General features: G+C 38.7%; 3 protein-coding genes and 1 non-coding gene across 4 annotated transcripts; 2 read left to right on the top strand and 2 right to left on the bottom strand.

Moving 5' to 3' along the window:
• Positions 1 to 58: 58 nt before the first annotated feature.
• LOC140790606 (uncharacterized) lies at positions 59 to 7,598 on the bottom strand. Its single transcript, XM_073140749.1, has 11 exons — positions 6,829 to 7,598; positions 6,070 to 6,143; positions 5,891 to 5,975; positions 5,615 to 5,740; positions 5,297 to 5,530; positions 4,925 to 5,164; positions 3,276 to 3,319; positions 1,358 to 1,540; positions 1,051 to 1,141; positions 491 to 534; positions 59 to 423 (listed from the first exon to the last, which is right to left on the bottom strand). Exons 1-11 carry the CDS (start codon positions 7,049 to 7,051, stop codon positions 301 to 303), a joined length of 1,467 nt encoding a protein of 488 aa, XP_072996850.1. The 5' UTR covers positions 7,052 to 7,598; the 3' UTR covers positions 59 to 300.
• Positions 7,599 to 9,569: 1,971 nt separating this feature from the next.
• On the bottom strand, positions 9,570 to 14,658 carry LOC140790608 (BTB/POZ and MATH domain-containing protein 3). Its single transcript, XM_073140750.1, has 4 exons — positions 13,995 to 14,658; positions 12,057 to 12,405; positions 11,057 to 11,333; positions 9,570 to 10,099 (listed from the first exon to the last, which is right to left on the bottom strand). Exons 1-4 carry the CDS (start codon positions 14,384 to 14,386, stop codon positions 9,903 to 9,905), a joined length of 1,215 nt encoding a protein of 404 aa, XP_072996851.1. The 5' UTR covers positions 14,387 to 14,658; the 3' UTR covers positions 9,570 to 9,902.
• Positions 14,659 to 15,268: 610 nt separating this feature from the next.
• LOC140791551 (very-long-chain aldehyde decarbonylase GL1-8-like) lies at positions 15,269 to 20,740 on the top strand. The gene is made up of 9 exons (XM_073142185.1): positions 15,269 to 15,636; positions 16,879 to 16,959; positions 17,684 to 18,109; positions 18,212 to 18,349; positions 18,691 to 18,836; positions 18,910 to 19,029; positions 19,105 to 19,317; positions 19,411 to 19,491; positions 20,349 to 20,740. The coding sequence occupies exons 3-9, from the start codon at positions 18,080 to 18,082 to the stop codon at positions 20,416 to 20,418; spliced, it is 798 nt and encodes a 265-aa protein (XP_072998286.1). The 5' UTR covers positions 15,269 to 15,636; positions 16,879 to 16,959; positions 17,684 to 18,079; the 3' UTR covers positions 20,419 to 20,740.
• LOC140791579 (U1 spliceosomal RNA) lies at positions 15,277 to 15,436 on the top strand. Its single transcript, XR_012109587.1, has one exon. It is a non-coding gene; the product is annotated as a U1 spliceosomal RNA (small nuclear RNA).
• Positions 20,741 to 23,052: the final 2,312 nt, after the last annotated feature.

Below are 23,052 nucleotides of genomic sequence, written 5' to 3' on the forward strand. Positions count from 1 at the left end.
CAATATAGACAGAGGTACAATACCAGATATTTTGGTGACTCAGTTACTAGCACAGTTGTTGTCACTCCAATTTCATCATGCCACGAAGATTTTTAAATAAGAAATGTACAGGAATCACTTAAAAGTTAATAGAAGCTGCAGTCATACGCACACGACGAGTTAAAACATCAGAAAGAATGGTAACATGCATCTGCATGTACATGTGTATGCATTGACATGTATGTACAAATACACACTGCTTCTAGTGAAACCTACTGATCCTAACAAAATTGTGAACAAATAGTCCGAGGCTAATCATGCTTAAGTCGGAGATTCGGCAAGCACCAAAGTATGCCACCACCCACAGGACACATTCATCGGGTGATAAGCTTCAACGGGAACTTGAGATGGCAGATTTCGGTCGATCGCATCACCCAGACCAAGCTGTGGAAGGGCAGAAGACATTAGTAACAAGCGAGCACTATCACAATTTGAGCAATAGGGTCAGTACCTGGCCATATTTGTTCCATCCCCAACAGAACACCTCTCCGTTATCTATATAGGAACCAGAAAGTATAAACTCGTCAACGTCTATGAATTGTGCCACCAACATCAAAATTCATTAAAATCTTAAACAGATTTATGCTATTCTACTATGGCAGTTTCCCACCCATCGATGGTGAAGCGTACTTATACCACCAGGATTTTGCCTCAGACAGAAGTGTATAGCAACCATTTTGGAAACATGGCAAAAGCTTATATCTTATAATCAAACAAATTGAGAATAACAAAATTTGCAATCTAAAAGCCCAAGGACACTAGCTTTAAGTTTCAACTATCCAGGGTCATCTTTATGGGTCATTCTTCTTTATTCATCTCTAGTTAATGCAACGCCTTGCATCAAATCAAATCAAATCCTATCATATTGTTTCTTACTGTGAGGACAGTGCCTAATGCATGTATAAAGAATATTGATGCTAGTGCACGTCAAATATCAAAGCTTTATATCAAGAATAGGAGTGTCCAAGGATTAGCCCAAACAAATAATCACAAAAGCATAAAATGTAATACCTGTGATCATCGCACTGTGGCGTGCTCCACAAGAAACAGCTTTGGCATTCTTGTTATCCAAGCATGAAGCATCTAGTAGCTTCGGAAGAGTCTGACATTACAAGAGCGCCTTTAGTGTTTAAGTTCTATGTGAAATACAGGACTAGATTGATAGATGACCAAATTAAACACGATCAGTTCCAATTTCTGGTATAACTTTGATAAGCAAATTGAACAGAGAACAGCCTCTAATGTACAGACCGCATGAGTAGTAGGTGATGTTAAATCAGGCAATTTAATGTCAAATAGTGTGTAGATGATGATATACCTCAGCTTGATCAGAACCAGTTCCAAGTTGCCCAAACTGGTTGCCACCAAATGAATATACATCACCATCAACCGAAGTACAGACAGTGTGCCACAGTCCAGCAGCAACATCTTTTATCTTGACACCCAAAAGAGAAGATACACACAATGGTCTCAGCTCGTCGTCCGTACTGCCTTGCCCACACTGAGCCAAAAGAACATAAGAGGAAAACGATAAAAACAAAAGCACTGTCAGTTCTTCTGAAGGTAATTGACATAAATAGACAGCTCAGGAAAAGGCAGTTTCCCATGTTACAGAGGTTCTCATCTTCAACATTATATTGTGCCTTTTGTCCCATCTTTTCTACAATTCCTACATATTAATCCTGGAGAACGGTTAATATTTTGAAATTTCATGGACAAGGTGAAACCATAGATGCAGTCTTAACATGTGGTTGGAAATACAATGAAATTGTGCGATCAAAGTTCAAACCAGTAATTTCTTCATATCCACTGAGAAAGAAAAAAAATCTTATCTAATAACATAAGAAATACTATTATCACCACTCCACCATATCTGAATAAACCACTCAAATGTTTTTGACATGATATAGTTCCAAAGCAGAATAAACAGCTCTATTTTCTAGATTTAATGCATGCAAATCATTTGTCTAGTAAGTAGTAACAAATAACTTTCACTATTACATCCAAAAAAACAGTCTTCACAACTCTAAAATTGACTGAATTCTTAACAATGATGGGTCGCACCGCTGAGAACAGTTCAACTAGTAATCAATCTACCTCTCACTGTATATTTAATCTAATTAGCCATTTCTAGAGTAATATTCTATTATATCAGTACTTTCAACTGGAAGTCTGTTATCTAGATCCTCAAATGCACTAAAGCAGTAGTTTTTCGAAGATATCAACAGTCATGAAAGATAATAATATAGCCACCTCATTCCATTATCTTGATCACATCCTTTTTCTCTTACGGTCTTACCAATGAATTGTAATAAATCATGTGTTGAGTGTTGAAACAAACGACAATTCAACATTCTCTAGAGGCATCTTCTAATAAAGTAAAGCTAAACATTTGACATGGTACAGAAACCTTCGCCAATGTATGCTTCATTAGCAAGAAAGATAGATAAAACTTACAAATGAGATTACATGCTAGTGCACAACCAATAGAAAGTGAAACTACATAATGACTGCCGGATCAAGTTAATGTCTTTGAGCCCTCAAAACAGACAGGAGTTATTGATCTCAAGCAGTCATAGATGAAGCACCTAGCAACTAGTTTGGGCATCCTTACTGTTAAGAACTTGCAATTTAAAGCAATTCCCATAAAAACAACAACACAAAAAAAAATGATCTAAGAAAATACACCTAAAATAACAGTGTCTGGACACATTGAAGCCAATAAACAATGGTTCAGGATTTCGCAATTATATTTGTCCTAATTTGAATGTTCTATTAGAATCGTGCTGTTCAATCTAATCTAAACTTCAAGATCCATTAGGCTTATGATGTAGATTAATAATCTTATGATATCTCCTAATGATAGTCAACCTAGAAACAGAAGCCACAATGCTATCAGCACTTCTTCACTAAAACATTAATATGGCCACAAAACTATGTTCAATATGATTACAATGGGACAGCTGCTCAAAGCACCATCCAGCTGAAAATATGATAGTATAAGTGTATAACCGTACTCCAGCTCACAATTAGGGAAAAACCATATATAGATGATACTACCAATAATTGTCTTCAAGAATTACGTTTATTAGAATGAAAGAGCCATGTGTAAGAAATAATAACTAATGGATTTTGCGCCCACTTGCAATTCACCTACCATCACAAGTTAATATGTAAAGTCAAGTAGAACAATTTCACTGTGGTCATCTAAGCAAGAAAATGCCATAGAAATTAACCTGTCCATAAAGTCCCCAACCAAAGGTAAGCAAAGCTCCTGTATCTGCGCATGAATCATATAATAATCAATAGAGTATCAGACAAAATGGCACACTAATCTAACAAATTGATAAATAGGAAATGAGTGGGACAAATGAAAGAGAGATACAAGGCTTTCTAGTAATTCTAAAATTTGTCACTGTATAGAACCCTTCTTTGTCCGGCAGTTTAAGGGCAAAGCAGAAGATATAAAAGTTATGGTCTACATTGAGACCCTTCTTTGCTAGGCAAAGCAGAAGATATAGATCAAAATAGGTTGCTGGGACCTGAATCTTTTGGTTATTTTAAAAAATTGATGTATAAGAAGAGGTAGAGTACAGTCAGTAAACATCCAATAATAACTGCAAGTCTGTGTCATACCATGTACTCATGTAGATAACTGTTTGCAAGCCACAGATATAACATTGATGTAACCAGGTTCATCTCATAAAAATCAAGATTGCGGAGTTTGATAGGTTAAACCTTGTTTTCTAAGTTCAACCAGAACAACTTCAAAAAGAACTTTTTTCTAAAAAAGTGATTCGTTTTTACTGATTGGAGCTACAACCATGGATGGCCGTGCCGGTCGACACTTGTTGTGCTAGCGGCGTACCGGCACGTGGCACGAGGGGTGCCGCACGACACCCCTCCTAATAGCTTTGCCATTCACCATCGACCTCGTCATCGAGCTATCCGTCGCCAATCGCCGCTCGCTGTCGCCGCCGCTTAGTCGGGTGCCCTAGCTAGAGAGAGAAGAGAGAGAGAGAGAGAAAGAGAGAAAAGGGGTTAAAAACTTAGGTTGCGGATCCGAATCTTTTCTCTCGGGCTAGGGCACTCGACGAAGCGACGGCGACGGCGAGCGGCGAGTGATGACAACAACGACTGCAAAGGCGAAGATGAGTATCCTTTACTTTTTTCTCTCCTCTTAAGGCACGGTCAGCACTTGCCGGCCAGTAGTCGGCACGACCATCGTTGGCCACAACTTTAAAATGTCCGTCACTTACAGTCTCAAAATTTCCTCTCTAAGGTTCTTCCTTCCCAAATGTCACATCATGCTCACTTCCTACTTTTTTGATAAATTTCTCATCATCACATACTCATCCATATACTCTCTAAGCTTCCTCTAGTACAACTCATCCTCAATTATCTCACCAAATATAAGTCCTCCCCTCTATCATGCCATAATCACCTCCAACTTTTTAGATAACTTTAATTAAAAACATATTCAGACCTACCTGTGGTCGAGAATGTTAAACCTAAATCTCTTGCAACTACAGTACTTTGTGGTCTACATCTATCTTCCTACAATTATCCAATATAACAAAAGATAATCAGTTTGACTACAACTATCCAAAATGGCAAAATTAATATAACAGTATAATCACAATGGAAACCAGCCACTATTGACAGCACTATTTCACACATAAACGGACTCCTCCATTAGAACCTTTGTAAAAGAAATATGCATTTCTGTTTGCATTGTCATCATGAGAGACAACAGTGTGATAATCCAAAATTATGAATTGGATCAAACATATGAATATTAGATTGCAGTAATATGATTCAAGCCTTCAAGACTAATACAAAAACTAAGCATAAAGTCCAAAATTATGAATTAGGCAACACTGACCTGTGACAACTGCACTATGACGACCTCCACAAGCAATGGACTTCACACAATTTCCTGTTGTCTTACAAGTCTGCACTTCTGAACTTCTGTTCCCTTTCGTCGTTGTCGTCGGTCGATCCATAGAGTAGGCAGCAGACTCGATGCAAGGTACAGGATGAGGAGAAGATACTGTGCGAATTCTTGAACCCAGACCAAGTTGGCCTTCTCCTCCATAGCCCCAACCCCAGACCTGGCCAACATCTGAAGCTTTGAGAAGATTAGGAACAGCAGCACTTTCATATGGAAGTATTTTATGTATTCTGAAGAATGAAGAAACCTCCCATCTACGAAAATTGTGTAAGCCTAAAAACATTGCATCAGTGTGATATTTACCTGACAAAGCTAGTGTATGGCGCCCACCAGCAGCTACTACTGAAATCCTCACTCCAGAGTTAAGCGTTACCAGACATGGAGGTGCTGAAAGAGTTTCCTCACTAGATGTTGAGCTCTCAGCTCCAACTTTTGCGGAAGATATCTTTCTCCGCTTTGTGCTCTCTTCACTACCTCTACTATCAAAGCCTGAAATTGTTCCAGCACCAGACCTAGAACCCTGTGACCTGGGGCTCACTGTAATCGAGCTGCCTCTGTTATATTGACTGCTAACATTTATGTAAAGAAACTTATAACTTCATTATGAGAACAAGACATCACCTTGCTCATTAACAAACCCACTATGTCTTTCATCCTTTTCTGAGGCCTCTGATGAAGAATGGTCCGCAACAACCCTCCCAGATGGAACACATTCTTTCCATCCCCATGTGTATACCTCCCCATGAGCTGGTTGAGATACGTACATTTGTCAAAACCACAAAGATATGAATGTGTACAAAATATTATATTTCTGCGATATTAGGTATAGGTATAATATTAGGTTACTTCTTAAAAGATTTGCTGAAAGGACAGAGTAGGTACAGATAGCCTCAGCACCTGTAGCTGCAACACAGTGAGCCCAACCTGCAGCTGCTTTCATTATGGCTGCCTCAGTTGGAAGAGGAAAAGCTTCTGGGGTTTCCTGAGGACGGGATACAAGAAGATAACATAAGTCACAGTGTTCGCTTTGAATAAAAAGAAGAGAAGAAGAGTATTAAGAACCAAAACTTGGGTACCTCGTGTTTCCCTGAAGTCACATAACTTTGACCCATATCATCTGTCGAACCCCAGGTGAGGAGCTTGCCAGATTCTAACAGGAAGGAAGGAATGGTATCACACTTTAAACTTAGATATTATAAACCAGAGTATAAAACTTCGAAGCAGTTAAATGGACCTGTGAGATAAGAATCATTCTCAACAATTGATTACTCTCTAGAGAAATTTCAAATAGTCCCCTTTTGCAGAACAATTGACACTTCCAGGGAAATATATATTATCCAAAAAGTCTAAGCTGTTATCTTGTTTCGAAAATCGATAGGAAAATAAAGCAAAAGAGAAAAAAAATCTAAATAACACTTGCAATGCTTTATCCCAAAGCCAACAAAATAAGCATTGCTTGTATAAAAAAATTTCGACAATTAAACTCCTCCGAAAGTAATCCGACAAGAGTTCTATCATTAGCCAAAATAATTAGAATGTTGGAAATATCATCAATAGTAAGAATAAAAGCAGGGGGGAAAGTTTCCACTATAAATAAATCCCTTCAAATGAGAAAGTCATGAAAAATGTCACAAATAATTCAACGAATCAGGAGAAAACTATTACAGATAACAAGCAAACAGACGCATCAAATCTCTCAAAAATTCTCCAAAATTACCAAAGCAAGAACATATCAGGTGATTCAACAGAAACTTCTTGAAAATCTGAGAAAAAAATTGAATCATAGAAACAAAAAGCATAAACTACACAGAGAGAAAGAGATCTGAGAGCGTTACCTGAGATCGCCATCGCGAAACCGCATCCGCCGCCGCACACATCCCTCCACGCGTCCCGGGCGTCGGAATCCGGCATTCGGACCGGCACCGGACAAAGCAACGGCAATCTCTGCTGCGATACACCGGGGAGGTAACCCCATATCAACACCACCTTCTCCTTCTTCATGTCCTTCTCTTCCTTCCCGTCCTCCTCCATTTCCTCTCCTTCGTCTCCACCATTCATCTCCTCTTTAACCCTCAAGGATTGCTCCGAGATATCTCCCCCTCTCTCCACTCCTACTACTACTTTGCCCCTCTCTCTCTCTCTCTCTCTCTCTCTCTCTCCTCTCTCTCTCTCTCTCTCTCTGGACCTTTGAGATAGTATTGCTGCGACTAGAGAATTGGAATTTACTAAGTGGACAGAGTGGGAACGGGAACCCTAATTCGCCCGTATCAAATTCTTGGGAATGAGGGCGCCACGTAGGATCCACGTGGCGGCTCAGAGACAGGTGGCGCGAGCTCGATCGCTAGGTCCTTCCGCGCGTTTTTGACCAAGAGCTCACCAGAAGCTTCTGGAAAGGTCGAAGCCCGCCGGTGGCGTGGCCGCCATTCCAACACGCCACGTAGCGAGTGCGCCTTGGCCCACTAGGGAGCGGCGACCTCCGCTGTAACGTGGCCGTCCTGGAAATCTTAAAATTTATTTCCAACAAAATCTTTGTTTTTCGTGCTCACAGCTACCTAATTTATTTTTTCCTCCTGTCACTCTTACCGATGTTAACAACGTTAGTCACGAGTGATACCCAAACTCGGGTGGGGAATAATATAGAGGTCATGAGTTACATTAGACACCAGACGATGGCAGACAGCTGTCACCACAAAATATGTGGGATTATTCAAACGCTGCTCGTCGACCGTCGTTTTATTTATAATCATGCACTGGTATCTCGGTGTTTGGTGGGAAGAGAAGAGTCGCGTCTTATTTTGGAGATTGACAGCGACTCAGAGAAAGTAACTAATAGGAAGGCGACAGACCAAGTCGTTCTCCAAGATATCAATACTACTGTTGGAGATGGAGGATTACTGCGTGACTAAGAAGAGCACAACAAGCTTGGCTAAAAATGAGTGTACATTTAAAGCAAATGACCTATTCTGGGGACAAATCCCTGTCTCCCAAGTCACATTCATGAGTTCAGAGAAGACGTACCAGATCACTGCTCTAGTATTTCTGCCAGCCGATCACACGAGTCACGCAGTCCCACAGAGTCATTAGATCAAAAGAAGAATTTGGAGGTGCGGTTAGGTGCGCGCGTGTTTGTCAAATGTCCGACGCCATCCAACCCAAACTTGCTACATCTTTCAGCGAGAAGGATCGTCTGTCGCTCGCTGTGCTGTAGAAAAAGATCTTCTAGTTTTAAATATTACACTTACACTTCTTGAACTAGAGCCTAATATCGCAGTGATTCTGTACAAGAAGTTGGTGGAGAAGAAGGGGCATTGGCCATGGAAATCCGCAATAACTTTTTGGTGAAGGAAGAGGAAGTGGAGATAGAGGACGAGGTCTTCCTCCCTCAGCTCATGGCGGGGCTTAACAAAGTGGGTCCGCGGCCGTTCCTAACCAAGACCTTCGAGATGGCGGAGGACCGTGAGAGCGATGAAGTGGTATTGTGGAGCGTAGATCGTAATAGCATCGTGGTTTGGAATCTCCACAAGTTTGTTACCACTCTCCTCCCTAGGTACTTCTAGCACAGCAACTTCTCCAGCCAGCTTCGTTCGCCAACTCAACACCTATTTAAACCCTTCACCTCTCCCTAGTTGAGACCCACTTAACTCTGTGATCTGATTGATTGTCTTACAGGTTATAATTCATCAGATTATGTTAGGGATACGCTTTGGATTGAAATATTTGATGGATTTTTTTTTGCTTAATCTGAAGTTGGTCTCGCTCTTGTGGAAGAATATTTTCAGATAACAAGTATATATGTGAATATCAAGTTGTTTCTTTTCTAAAAGGATTTGGTAGCAAATTGGGATTTCATGGTAGTTATGTTCCCAAACTGTTCTGAGAGAGAGTATATTTTGGGTTTAAGGATGAAAGAAGAAGGATTAAGGGAATTTCAGTTATATAATAAAAAATATATTTTGTAAAATTTTAAGAGCATAGTTGTCATAAAACTAACTAAAACTCTCATCTGCACAGCACATACGAAATTTGGGTCCAAAAGTGGGAGCAAAACTACAATGCTCAATTAGTCTAGAGGTTTGGTTATATTTTTATACTTAAAGAGATTACTGAGATATTAAATTATTGGTCACGGGGTATAATTATAATTGGACAAAAAATCTAATCCATATAAATAGCACGAATGCTCCTTTATCAACATCTGAGCTCCTACATCACTTCAAAGATCACAACAACGAAAACACTGAGTCATTTGGCTCTCTCTCTATATAAATATTTTAAAAAACTCTATGTATATAAGGTGTAATACAATAATCAATTTTAAGTTTTATGAATCCTATGAAATATCTTAAGTATATCTTGACATCTACTTAAATTAAGTGGATGCCAAAACATATTCTCTCTCTACTTATAATGAGAGAAAAAGAGAAGATACAAAAGTTTTATTTATATTGATTTCTTTTAGTGTATTGCATCTTAAAACACGCTGAAACTAAACTACTTTGAGATTAAAGGATAGCAAACCGCCTAGGCTTTCACAAGTGAGCAATTGAAGGAATTAGCCACCATACGATCCAGTACGTTCATAAACATAGTCCTTTGTGCCAATCTAAAGAAACACGTCCGTCTGCAAAAGATTACATATAGGCACTCTCCAAAACTAATAGAGTACAGTTATGCTGGTTAGGCAATGAAAAATACAATGTAAATGGCTGTTTATGAATTTTGCTGAAGGTTCACTACGATCACTTGCTAACAGAAACATAATATATGATTATTCACATGTAACTCAAGTTCAAATCAAATTAAATCAGGGATGCCACTTCACTGCAAGCACCACAAGAAGAAATACAATGTTTGTTGGTGGCAGCAGGACGTCGCAGGACTTCAGAACCCGAGATTTCAGTGAGGAGAGCTACATTCGCCTCCGCATACGCCTTCCGTCGGGATCAATGCTGTCCAATAAATTGAGCCCTATATTGCTGCTACCGCTCCTCTTCCGACAGATTGATGTCGGATCATCATCTACCACAGCCACAGTTGCCAACAAGTCCGATAGTAGAGATGGGCATGTCTCCTCCAAGTGATTAAAACCTTCAGTCTGCATGACAACTGCAAGTAGATTTGGAATATGAGAAATAAAGTATACAGCTAAACCATATATCCAACGTGGATTCTATTTAATAGAAACAGCTCAACCATATATCCAAGTAGATTCGGACGATTATTTATTACGGATAAGCTAGTCAATATAAAAAAATAAGCTGATATTATCAGCATGCTTTCTAACCTAATATAACCCCAAATATTTTTACAAAACGTAAGATCAACTGTGACATTTTAAAGGGGCAGAATTTCACCCAAAAAAAAAAACTGTCATGATAATAAAGCTTATGAATCAAGCAACTCCATTCAGGACGGATTTAAATCACCAAAAACATAAGTAAATAACATAAAATCAGATCTTATCAACTTAAAATTTGCTTATCCCTATTCTCTAATACCAAGTGCATCTAGAATGTTTTGATCAAGGACATTAGATCAAACTATTCTCTGTGATGATTGCATTGCACTAAGTAAATGCTTGCTTACAAGGTAAGAACTTGATAACAAGTAAATGCAGAACTATATTTAAGACAATTTTAGCATGTCCAATGAGAAGATATATTCCGATAATAAGATGGAGCAATTTAATTAAGATGGAAGGTACCCAAAGGTGAAAGAAGGCCAAAAGGGCAATGAAAAGAACAGGAAAAGATTCAATTCCACAAGACAATGAGCAAGATAGAGCTAAACGGTGGAAAATAATTCCTATAACCTACAACTCTCAAGGAAATAAGGCTTGTTGTAATTCTGTACATCTTGGAGCAAATTTGTGGCTACAAAGTGACTGAAAGTACTCAAGTTAGCAAGAAAGGGTATCCTAGTGCATATTAGCAAATATTTTACTGCAGGTTCTTAGGAATGTTTTCCCTAAGATACCAATGCACACATGAAAAATCCTACCCTAGTGCACAATAGGAAGTCTTTTTCTAGCCAGAAACTTTCTTTAGAGAGAATAACACCCACCTCCCAAATTTTCTCGAGCTGCCGTAAATTTTAGACACACAGATTTCAATTGAGCACATTGGTGTTGCTCAGCCAGGGCTAAAGTTGTTGCTACTGTATCGGCTGTGACTTCTTCACATAACTTTGCTTCGCATAGCAGCCTTAGACGCTCCAATCCATATCTATCAGCTGCCGCCAACAAATGTTGCACCATAATTGTGGATGTGCACATAGAAGCTGACCCATCCAGTTCATGAACACTCGGAAGTTCATCCAAGTATATAAAGTGAAGCATGCCCTGCGTAAAGAGAAGGTTATCAGCTACACAAGAGAAAATACATAGCTAATTAGAAGTGTGTCAACTTATAAAAAAAATAACATAAAGTTCTGCCTGGCATATTAGACAAATTTTCATAGTGTTGAACTTCAGATTAACAGCAGCTATTTAAGATGACTAACAACAGGAACTGTCCCAGTGCAAGACAGTGCATTACCAATATTAAAGAATTTTCTTTTCTTATGAAAGAGTAAATTTATTTAAGGAAAAGGAGGCAATTGACATTGCATTACCAATTTGTAATATCATAAAAAATCTCCTAAGAAGAAAGAAAATTTTCTCATTATAGCTGGCGCACCAAACCAGAAGGCAATTTGGAAGCCAATTTACCCAGAAAGTTGTACAGTTCCAACTCAATCATAATATTAGAACTGCTTACAGACTAAATGATGTCTTCAGAATGAAAAATATTTTCTTTATCCCAAGCTTTAAAGGACTAACACTTCTTTTGTGAATTTTCTTCGGCAAGATCCATTTAGACTGTATGAGACTTCACAAAGGAGGAAAGATGCATTAAAAATTTTATTCTCTTAAAGGAAAAAGAAAATACTATAACATACCAAAGTAGCAAAATTAATTTCGAAAATATTTCTTTTGTCACTGGAGTATGTTCCATTTATATTCATATTAATATCTTCTATGTACTGTCTGTCCTTCACCATGAAAATGTAATTTAGTCATCACCTTGAAAACAAGAGGTTCAACATCCTCCACGATAATTCTGCTAAGAGTTGGGTTTCCAATAGGACCAAAAAATTGGGCCTTAAATACTGGAGACCGAGTAGCAAGAATTTGCTTGTGAGCTCTGAAAGTCTCGTCACCAACTTCGAAAACTACATCAGAACCAATACCAGATTTCAACATCTCCATAAAGCAGTGACCTAAATCAGGTGGTGGTACAGAAATGGAGAAGTGCCTTGGTGTTTCAATACGATTCCGAACTACACCGACAGTGCAGTTCATGATTAGACAGTCATCTTTTAGATAATCCGATGTTTCCAAGGTTGATCTTCTGTAAAACCGCTTGTAACCCCTAAGAAATTCACAAGTAACCAATCATTTATCTGTGGCAGTGTCAAAAGAAGAACATTGTAAATGCATGAAAAATTGCAAAGGAAGGCATACAGTTAAAAAAGAACAGAAAATAAATAATGACATATAATGGAACATCAAACAACCTTGACAATTAGCCCAAGCCACAATTTTGTATTATATACTGATATATCTTTAATATCATTCAGGGTAGAAATTTGCAGTATTGCTTAACTTGGCTGGATAACATTATAAAAAAGGTAGTTCCATTAGGCATGCCTAAATCATCCAAGGAAATTATAACCTGATGTGTCGTACACATAAACTTGCATGAACTCTTAACCATTTATATTTTACTTTTCTTAGTAAACCAGTTATGAACTTCAGGATTCTCATCTTAACGACACTCAAATTTTGGGCCTAGTTGCTAATTCACATGGCAGATCTTTACATACGACTTTGGCTAGTGCCTGTTCAATTGAAGGTTGTGCTGTTGTAGAAAAAGGATTAGCTGTTTAATTACCTTCACAGCCAGTAGAAACCAAACTATAAAAAAAAGAGTTATTTTAATTGACTAAGCAATTGTAGCCCACAACCTGCTGTCTACTCTGTTTCAACAAGTAAAGATATACTCATCTATGGTATTACTGCTGGTGCATTTCAAATAATTTATAACTACATTCAAAATTAAAAGTTTATTTGATGATTCTTCAGTCAAAAGGCCATTGGTTCAAGTCATGGAAACAGCCACTTCAGAGATGACAATAAATGTACGTATATCCTCCCTCTTTAACCATGTGTAGGCAGCAGTGCATAAGTCACTCATTTCTCTCATAAAAATAGAACATTCTTATGAAATTTATATAATGTGTATCATTGTCCTCAAATATACAAGATTATTCAAGCAATGCTTGCAAATTTCTTTGACATGGATATGTTCAAGAAAATTGTCTAAGATTATACCGGCTTCTTCTATGTGCACAATTGAAGAATTGAACCAGTCAAAATACAAAATAAGTAACGAAAACATCAGCAAAGATGCTAAACTAAAATACCCAAGATATCTATATTTAGAAGAGCTATAGAAGAACACCAAATTATACTATGAGCATACAATAAAGTAAACCTATATAACAATGACAAGAAATTATAACAATTAGAAAGGAACCTTACAATATCAATGCTTACCCAACCATCAAATAACTAGAAGAACTCTCACATTTTGGACAGAGAAAACAAAGTTATCTCCACATGCCATAGGTCATATAGATACACACTCACACACACAAATAAGTTTAACCGAGCAATCAGCAATTTGAAAAACACCCAGATGGACGTCGCCCCACCGACCAGTCCAGCCGAGATAATTTCGTTTCTCCCACTTTCTTGCATACTTAGCATTAGATCAAAATGTTGCACTCCACATGCCATAGGATGAATCTTTAGCACAAAAAATACCCAAAAATACAAAAAGGACTTCAACCATCTAGTATCTATCCAAATTCCCATAAAATCGAGCGCAAGAAAGACGAAAGAAACACTAACGAAATTAACCCAAAAAAGAACCCAACTCAAAACAAGAACACGTACCACATGCTCCCTCGATACTTGAGGGTGTAAGGCCCACCCTCGAGCGCGCGATCGAAGTGGCTGTGCACCTTATGCTTCCCCTTCCCACTCTGGTCGACCAACGTGAGCTCGAACAACGCCCTCACATCCGTGCCCTCGCTCGCGAGCGCGATAAACACCGACACGTACAAGGCGTTATCCTCCGGGTTCTTCCCGTCCGGGTAAAAGTACACCGCCCACTGGTACCCACCGACGGTGAACGTATCACTCGACATGTACTTCCCCGAACCCATCCCCTTGGCCAACGAGAAGCCCTTGACGATGTACTGGTGGGATCCGTTCACCGTCTCGCACACCGATTTGGATCGCGACACGTTGAGGGAGCCACCTTGGTCCTCCTCCAGCTTCGCCATCTCATCGGATTGACGAACCCTAGAAGGCAGATAACGTAGGATAAGGCCGGCTCTATTCCGATTCTTGATGGGAATACCACCGGAGGGATAGAGAGGCAAAGAAGGGGATTTGGTATTCCGGGAGGAAGTGAGAGGCTCTTGGAGAGTGGGAACGGACAGGAGCCGAGGAGGTTGTCGGAAGATGAAGAGGACGAGGACGAGGGAAGAGAGGGGTAGGTGAGGAAATAAAATGGGGGGGGTGATTTGGGCAAGAAGATGGGTTAAGTGTGTGAGTGCTGTACACCGAGTATGCCCCTGTAGATACTCTTATTAATATGAATCGCAGAGTTTAGAAAGTGAATCTTTGAGTCGTATGCTTACTGGTCTAATTAATGAGTCTATATAACAAATGCAACATGCCTCCGAAATTGCAAAGAACTAATCATCTTCCTATTATCTCCATCTTTTCGTGCAGCTTGTTTTTCCCTAATCACGATTCAAGCTTTGCAGTAAAAAAATGCTCAAACCACACAAACATTTATGAAATCATTCTAACTTTATAGTCCTAATTAGCAAATATAGACCAAAAACTATATATTTGTTAAAGAAAAGTTGATCGAAAAGAATATTGGCGTTGAGTTTCCGACCCTTATATTATATTATATTTATATTTATAATTAGAGGTCATTAATCCCATTAAGTATAATATTTGGGGCCAAAAGGAGACGGATTAAGTAAGCGTGTACACTGAGAGTCTGTGACATACATAAAACATGCAAACCACAAGTATATGGAGGCAGTGGCAGACGGATTTACGGATACAAGCAACTAGTTTAGTCCCACATCGGAAGATCGGGAAATTTGAGTAGCTCGCCAGTGGTTAAAAGAGGGGGCTGGTGCAACGTTGGGCCATACTTACCTGGACGGGGTCAATGGGCGATCAATAAGGCTCATGGCCTAGGTCAGCGGCCCACATTGCACTTGGTGGGCGCGCTGGCTTACCATCTCCCCAAGTGGGAGAGTGGACGTCATAATTTGTGGTAGAGGGGGTACGCGCACGCGCGGCCCCTGCCCAAATCTCAATTTAATCATTTTTAAAATTATCCTCCTACTATGTGTTCCAGGTGGCGCATAGATATCGTTGCGATCGTCGCGCGGCTCATTCCGCTCGCTTACAGGCACTCTCTCTCTCTCTCTCTGAATCGAGGATTTATGAAGGATCATATGGATTCTTGATATGTTCCCTGTTCTCAGATGATGTATCATTCAAGGTATTTCTGCTCGTTTTTAGTTATTAGTAGTAGACAGATCTGTTCGATTCTTCCGTTTGATTTACTTTTAATGAGTCCGTATGATTTTAGATAGGAGTATAGTTAATTTAATCCGAACTGTTATCAGATAAGGAGGGCAAGTGGTATCTATCTAAATGTCGTACATTTTGAGACCGGGATTTAGTGTCTCAATCGAGCGTCAAGCTGGTGAATTGAGAGATTTACTGTGAAGAATCGCCTTTCACATGAAAGCAAATGCAAGTGATGAGTGATGAGCATGAGAAAACTTTTGGGTACTGAGGAAAAGGTTTAGTTAAGGGTCTTTTTGGTTGCCTGTAGCTAGAAATGCATGACATAGGAAGTTGATTTCAGAGTCAAATGCATAACCTCGTATATCTTTAATATCCCGAAGACATTAAACAGTAATTAAGCTGCAAAGATGTATTCCTAGAGCTCAAGTATTAGTCAGGTTCTCTGAGCAGGACGAAGTGATAAAATACACGAAAAAAATGTTTAAATTTTGAAAATGTGAAATTGCAATTTAGTTTCCGACATGTAGAAAAAGTTCCTCTATGAATAATCAATGGGAACTACAGAGATGGATAAGGTCTAGACCACCAGAACCTGGGCATTATCAAAGCCAATTATAGTTTCAGTTAGAGGACAATTCAAATTTTAAAAATCTTGCGGGAGGTGAAGATCAATACTCTTATTTTTTACATGTGTGATATTTGCTTTATCCAAGTATTTTGGACATTCATATGTGACATAATCTACAAAATTATTGGAGGAAGCTGGTATCTTGCTGCATCCTTCATCTTATCCTTTGCGAAAGTGGTCATGGTTGGCATTGCTGTACGATTAACTTTCTAAACTGCTTCAAAACTCAGAGATGAAAGTGAAATAGAATATGAATAACTTTTTTTTTGTAGACACACGGTGCATATAGCTAACAATTTAGAGCTAAATTTCTCGGAAGAATATGCCTAGTAATCAGACCATAGTCCTTCCGTATCTGCAACAGTTCAATACTTTCGTCCTATTGCAGAATGTCAGCAATATTTTCAAAACATTCACAGGCGTACTTACGTGAATGTATGTTATCACATGATCACCTCTGTTGCTATCCCCTTTACGTTGGCAGCTTCTTCGATGTTTCTCATTATGAGTGCATTGGTCCACTACTACTTCTTTATTTTGTATTTTCTCAGACCTTGTGACTTGTTTTTGTCTGATTCACAGGAACGCAGACGTGAGATAAAAACTTTCGCACAGTTGGATCTGGTTCTTGGGGTGGTGATTTCGAAGAGCAACTTTTATTGGGTAAGTTCAGGTTAATGTTTCCATCTATACACATTTCTACTTGGAGTTTTTGGTGTGACTAAAGATCTGTTATTTCTTTATATTGGTCGATTATCCTTCAGCTTCTCTGCTTAGCACTTGAGTAATCACAGGCCACAATTTTCTCAATGATTTTTAAGATGCTTTTATTTAAAACATAAACTTGTAATTAGATGATTGTAACTCTGGAGGCTTATGTTGGCAATAAATTTTTGCAAGCTTGGTTACTATAAATTTGACAAGTTGAATCATTTAATTCCTAGAAATTAGCGTTCTTCCCAGCTATAATAGTATTACAATTCTTGGATTCCACTGTGACCATACTATTTGGTAATCTTTTGGCGTTTCTATCTAACGGGGAGAAAGAACGTAAATAAGAGACAGGACTCGGTATGAAATCTGGTACGATCTGAGGTGATGCTGTACTCTGTCTTCTACCTGTCAGATTCTCAGTACTTGAACAGGATGTATCATGCTCGTTAAACCTACTCTCTTCCTTTTCTTTTTTTTGTTTTCTTCTTTTCTTTTTTTAGTGAACCTGTTAAATCTAGAGGAAATATGCTTCACGTAAGCAGTTCTTATTACCCGGTCGGTACTACATTGGTCCAGGCAACTGGCCAAAGTATTGCACAAGATAGCTATGGAATAAATTTATCCTCCAATCTCATGCAATATATCTACACCTAACTCAAGTATTTTAAGGAAGAATCTTAGTCGCGCGAGCCTAGTTGCACCTCGCCCACAGAAAACGAGCCACGTGGGCCCTGCCATGGGCCCCACCGCACCTGGACGGAAACACTTCAGAAACAGGACAAGCGACGCGATTCCCGAAGTCAAGCCTCCAGCACCGTCGGATGCACCGAGGTGAGGGTTCTCGTATCTCGAGGACGAACACGAAACACGGAAACGGCTAAAAGCCACCCGATCTACGAGGACTCCGTCGCTTTATAAACCCACCACGTGGGACAGTCTGGCTACTATCCCCCCTCCCCCCTGTTAATCTCACTCTCGTCGAAATAAATCGCTCCCCCGCTCCTCGCGAAGGCGAGAGCTCGAGTCGGAGTCCGCTCACCCGCCTTCTTCGATCCTCCCTCCGAGATCCATGGCGTCTCTCCTCGAATCTGGATGGCTGGTAAGGAGTTTACTTCTCCTTGGGCTCGTCTTTAATGGAATTTTTTTGGTGCTGGCATTGGATCAGAGGCTTATCTGTGCCTATTTTGCTTGGTTCTTGCAGTATCTAATTACTCATTTCAGCGAATTCCAAATGGCTACATTGGGCACCTTCTTACTACACGAGAGTGTCTTCTTCTTATCCGGACTCCCCTCCTTATACTTCGAAAGGTCTGGGCTTTTCAGCAAATATAAAATCCAGGTCTGCAAAAATCCTATCTTTTTTTTTCTTCTTATTTTGCTTTTCTCTGTTACTTCATAAACTATTTCTTTTTGAGATAATTACGCAAAGAACTCTGAACTATTGCCAATTTCCGCGTGCATTCCTCGTCTTCTTTTGTAACATTTACCCCCTATACCATGGAATATCTCAAAATTTGCTATCTCTTTTTACTATAAGAGTAAAACTTTAAGCTCATGTATTAAAAATGATGGGTTCTATGTGAAAAGAGGCATCAGTTTAGACGTCCAAGTGTAATTTTTACAATTAGCTGGACTCTTTCTCGAAACATATCTGAATGAGCAACATATAAATCTCTGCAGAAGAAGAGTAATTCCCCTGCTTCGCAAGATCGATGCATCCTACGGCTAATTTTGTACCATATCTGTGTGAATTTACCAGTTATGATATTTTCCTATCCAACTTTCAGATTCATGGGCCTTAGAAGCAGTCTTCCGTTGCCACCCTGGTATTATTTAGCTAATTTGGTTATTAATACATGCTTGCTATCCCTTTGAATAGTTATTTATCTATGGTTGTAGGAGCGTCATCCTATCTCAAATACTTTTCTACTTCATTGTGGAGGACTTTGTATTCTATTGGGGTCACAGGGTTCTGCATACTAAATGGCTTTACAAACATGTACACAGTATTCATCATGAGTAAGTAGTATTTATACGTTTTTACCATTCATTCTATTCAATTATCTTAGCTGTTATATTATGAATTATTTCCAGATACGCCACACCTTTTGGATTGACATCTGAGTATGCACATCCTGCTGAAATTTTATTTCTTGGATTTGCGACTATCATTGGTCCTGCTCTCACTGGCCCTCATCTATTCACATTGTGGATTTGGATGGTATTGAGAGTTTTGGAGACTGTTGAGGCTCACAGTGGATACCACTTCCCTTGGAGTCCATCAAATTTCTTGCCACTATATGGAGGGTGAGCTACAATTTTATCTTCACTTTATATTTCATGTGAGCCTTTTTGCTTTCCTATATTTCATTAATTGAGTCTTTTTGGTTGCTTTTGTAGTGCTGTGTTTCATGACTACCATCATCGTGTGCTTTATACCAAATCTGGGAATTACTCATCAACTTTTGTCTACATGGACTGGTGAGTGTTTGTTTCTCTTTTTTCACTTCCTGTCAGATAAACTAACTAAATAAGCACATACTGTGTGAACCCTAAAAAGTTGTCATCACAATGAATCAATCAGCATATATAGGTAACTTGCATGTGACCATGTTCTACGCCAAAATTCTGGGTAGTTTGTTGGTTTTCTTACATATGGGGATAGTAGAAGCAGAGTTGCTATAGATACAAATGATACTTTAATGCAATAAGAGAAAACTTTGTATGTACTATATGTATCGTGCTACTTTTTCTCACATTGGTGAAGAACTATCATCATGTGCAGAAAAAAAAATGGTCTAAGCATTGAAATTCATAGCATGATTCTTCCCGGGTTGATCAAGAGCCCTAGAAAGAATTTATATCAAATTATCAATTGCTTTGCAGAAAGGAAACTAAAATATATTGTAAATTATCTTAGCTCTAGGACGAAGTTATATTAATTACTTTGCAGAAAAGGAAACCAAAATTTATTGTAGATCTTGTGTATATCTTTGATTGTTGCTTATGCTCTGGAAGAATTTTATACATGCATGCATTTGTCAAATCTCTTCAGAGTGTTGACCATGAAGACTAAATTTATGTATCATCCATATGTGCCTTGTTAGTGTGCCATGTCAATGTTCTTATGAGTTATGGTAATGTGATAAAGAACTAATGAAATGACCTTGTCAAACCAACGAAGTGCATGTAATGGACACCAGCCTAATTTGCCTAATTCAATGAAAGGCGTGTGTGCCCATTGAGAGATTTTTCTGGAATTCGACAAGTTCGTTTGCTATGGTACGGTTCATGAGGTTCCTCATAGTCTTTTATTCTTTCCATTGTTCTTTTGTCAGGTTATTTGGCACCGACAAAGGCTACCACAAGTTGAAGAAGCTTGAGGAGGAAGAAGGGAAGCAATTATAAATTGTTCAAGGAGGGCACTCTTTGCCACATTCCGAGGCACTCCTCTTAGTATCTCAATGAATTATCGATCTGCTGTTGTTTTCCTTGTCTAGCTCACGAAGAGGCTTAGGAGTTGTCATGATTTGGCGCTTTCTTGGGTAGGTTTTGTCTGCATAATTTCACATGCATGGAAGTTTGTTTCTGAAATCCGAAGCAATTTCTCTTTAGATGCTTGTCATCGTCTTGATGCCCATATCCTCACAAAACCAGATGTTGCCTACTGGTTCCTGTTGTGTTATAAATCCAAACTTTCAGAACGTATTAATTTGGAGTTTTTGATGAATGCTAAGAGCCTAAGAAGAAAATGAAACATAAGCTAGAAAACTGGGTGTCAGCAATCATTTGCTGTAAAATTTTTTTTGCACCAGGTTAATAAATTGTCTGATAGGCATTTGATGATCATTGAAGCAAATATGAATCAGTCACAGATGTTTGGACTAAGTCTCATTGGTATCCTTTTGTTTCAGAAACAGAACACCAGCAAACGCCATTATACTCGGCGATTGCTGTCATCTCTGTTTACCAAGTATTTCAAGATTTAGTCATCAATCTTGAGCACTCCAATAAGAACTTGATCTCCATTTTATTAGTAAGCTATAATTAGTGTTACTGTAGTTTATAATGAGTCAGCTAGTATATATATCATTGGATCCTAAAGAGAGGCAGGCCATAGGCTAGATATCTGGACTAAATGGTATACCTGTATACCTATAGATAAGACCTCATCAATCACGCAAAAGATCGTCTATGGAGAAGCTTAAAGCCACGTGACAATTAATTACACGGTCTTATCTGAGACTAGGAGCCTCATTTATGCCAAATTAGCCTAATTAATACTTAGTGTCGTATGAAATGTGGACCATTTGCTCTAATTGAGGAGCCGTGAATAATCTCGAATCCGAAGTTTGGCATGACAGCATCAAGTCCTGGCAGAACTGACCATCTCAGTAGTCCTCAAGTCACCATTAAAGGACGACCAAAGGTTGAATCAATCAACTCGACGGCATTAAAAAAAAATTCATAAATTTGACGTAAAGAGACCTTGGAATCACAAGTGGAATTTCCCAACCATCAATCTTGTATTAATTAATTCTGCCTAGACTTTTAGAACAACTTTGTACTACGTCTTGTTTTTATATTTTTCATGTCCTACGTACTTTAATGAGAAGCTAAGTATAATACTCATCCTGCATCACTTTCAAAGACATTGCAGCTAGAGCAGGCACTGCATTAAGACAATCAAATATACACAATTAGCTAGCACCCGGTTCGTGATTACGATGGAAGATACTTTTGATATCAAATCCAATCTCTCTCTCTCTCTCTCTCCAACATTTAAACATTTTCTTCATGGGTGACGACGACTGCCTACGATGACGTTTCACAAGGTTTTCTGATAGTAATATACAATTAGCCAATCTATGCTCTCATGGCAGTCCTAATCATAAAGCCATTATGTTTAATCCTGGATTAAACCCAGCCCAATTGCACTCGGAATTGATAATAGCATGACGAGAAGAATGTCATCTGTGGGGTCCCAAGTTGCTGCATGTGAATGAACAGAGGAAGTGGATCTTCTGCAAGCCCGAATGTCGGAATTAATGCTAGTGCATCTAGACAATTGCTTAACGCAACATTTACTACTCTTGATTCTAAAATGCTACAAAATTCTTTCAGAATGGTACAATAATTTTAGATCCAAATTTATGAATTCATGGAACAAAAAGTTTATGATTCGAGCTAATGAAATGCCTTTCTGTGTATCATGATTCAGAAATACTACTTATGTCACAAGTCAGGATAATTGGCATTCAATCATCAACTTAAAAGTTTTTAGAGTTATACCAAACTGAGAGAAAAAAAAAGCCACATAATGCCAAAAGACAGAGGAACACTGAAGGGAAAGTTTAATAGTTATGGCATCAACTCTTTTTGCACAGTTCATGGGACCTCTCAAGACAGATACCCTGTCAAATACTAAGTCCCACATGATAGAACACCAACATGTCAAATAATTGAAACTTAAATATATCAGTAAGCCCTACTCAAATGTTAGATAATCCAAAAGATTGTACTGAAGGATAGGACATGAAAATAGAAGAAAAACAGTAAAATATTCTCTCATAGCACTTCAAGTATCACCCACAACTGAAACTTTGAATTGTACTCAGTTCCATATTCCAATCCTAATGTTATCCCTTTTTTTTTTCTTCCTTTAATTTGATGTGGGACTCCAAGACTACCTACTCTCAGTACCAACAATCCTTAAATTGATAATGTAATAGAACATGAAGAATCTCTGAGCAAAGGTCCAGGAGATGAGTCAAAAGAGCAGGGAAGTGAGAAAAGATAGTGCTATGAAGGCCAAAGAAAAGGTGAGGTTGAATTCAAGGTGCATGGTGTTTCAGTGTCATGTCTCAACTAAAATGAAATGTGACTGCTCTACGACCCAGTCAACAATCCTGTAATTTATTTATTACTCCTCTTTGTTTCTACTCTTGGTTTTTCTTTGTATAGCATTAACTTTATTGTGTAGGGAACCAAGTTGAGATTGAAGTATTTGAAGTAGAACATAGAATTCCAAAGTCATTATTA

The sequence above is a fragment of the Typha latifolia genome, chromosome 6 (genome assembly GCF_019914945.1).
Source record: "Typha latifolia isolate L0001 chromosome 6, TyphaL0001v2, whole genome shotgun sequence".
In the NCBI taxonomy this organism is placed as follows: Eukaryota; Viridiplantae; Streptophyta; class Magnoliopsida; order Poales; family Typhaceae; genus Typha; species Typha latifolia.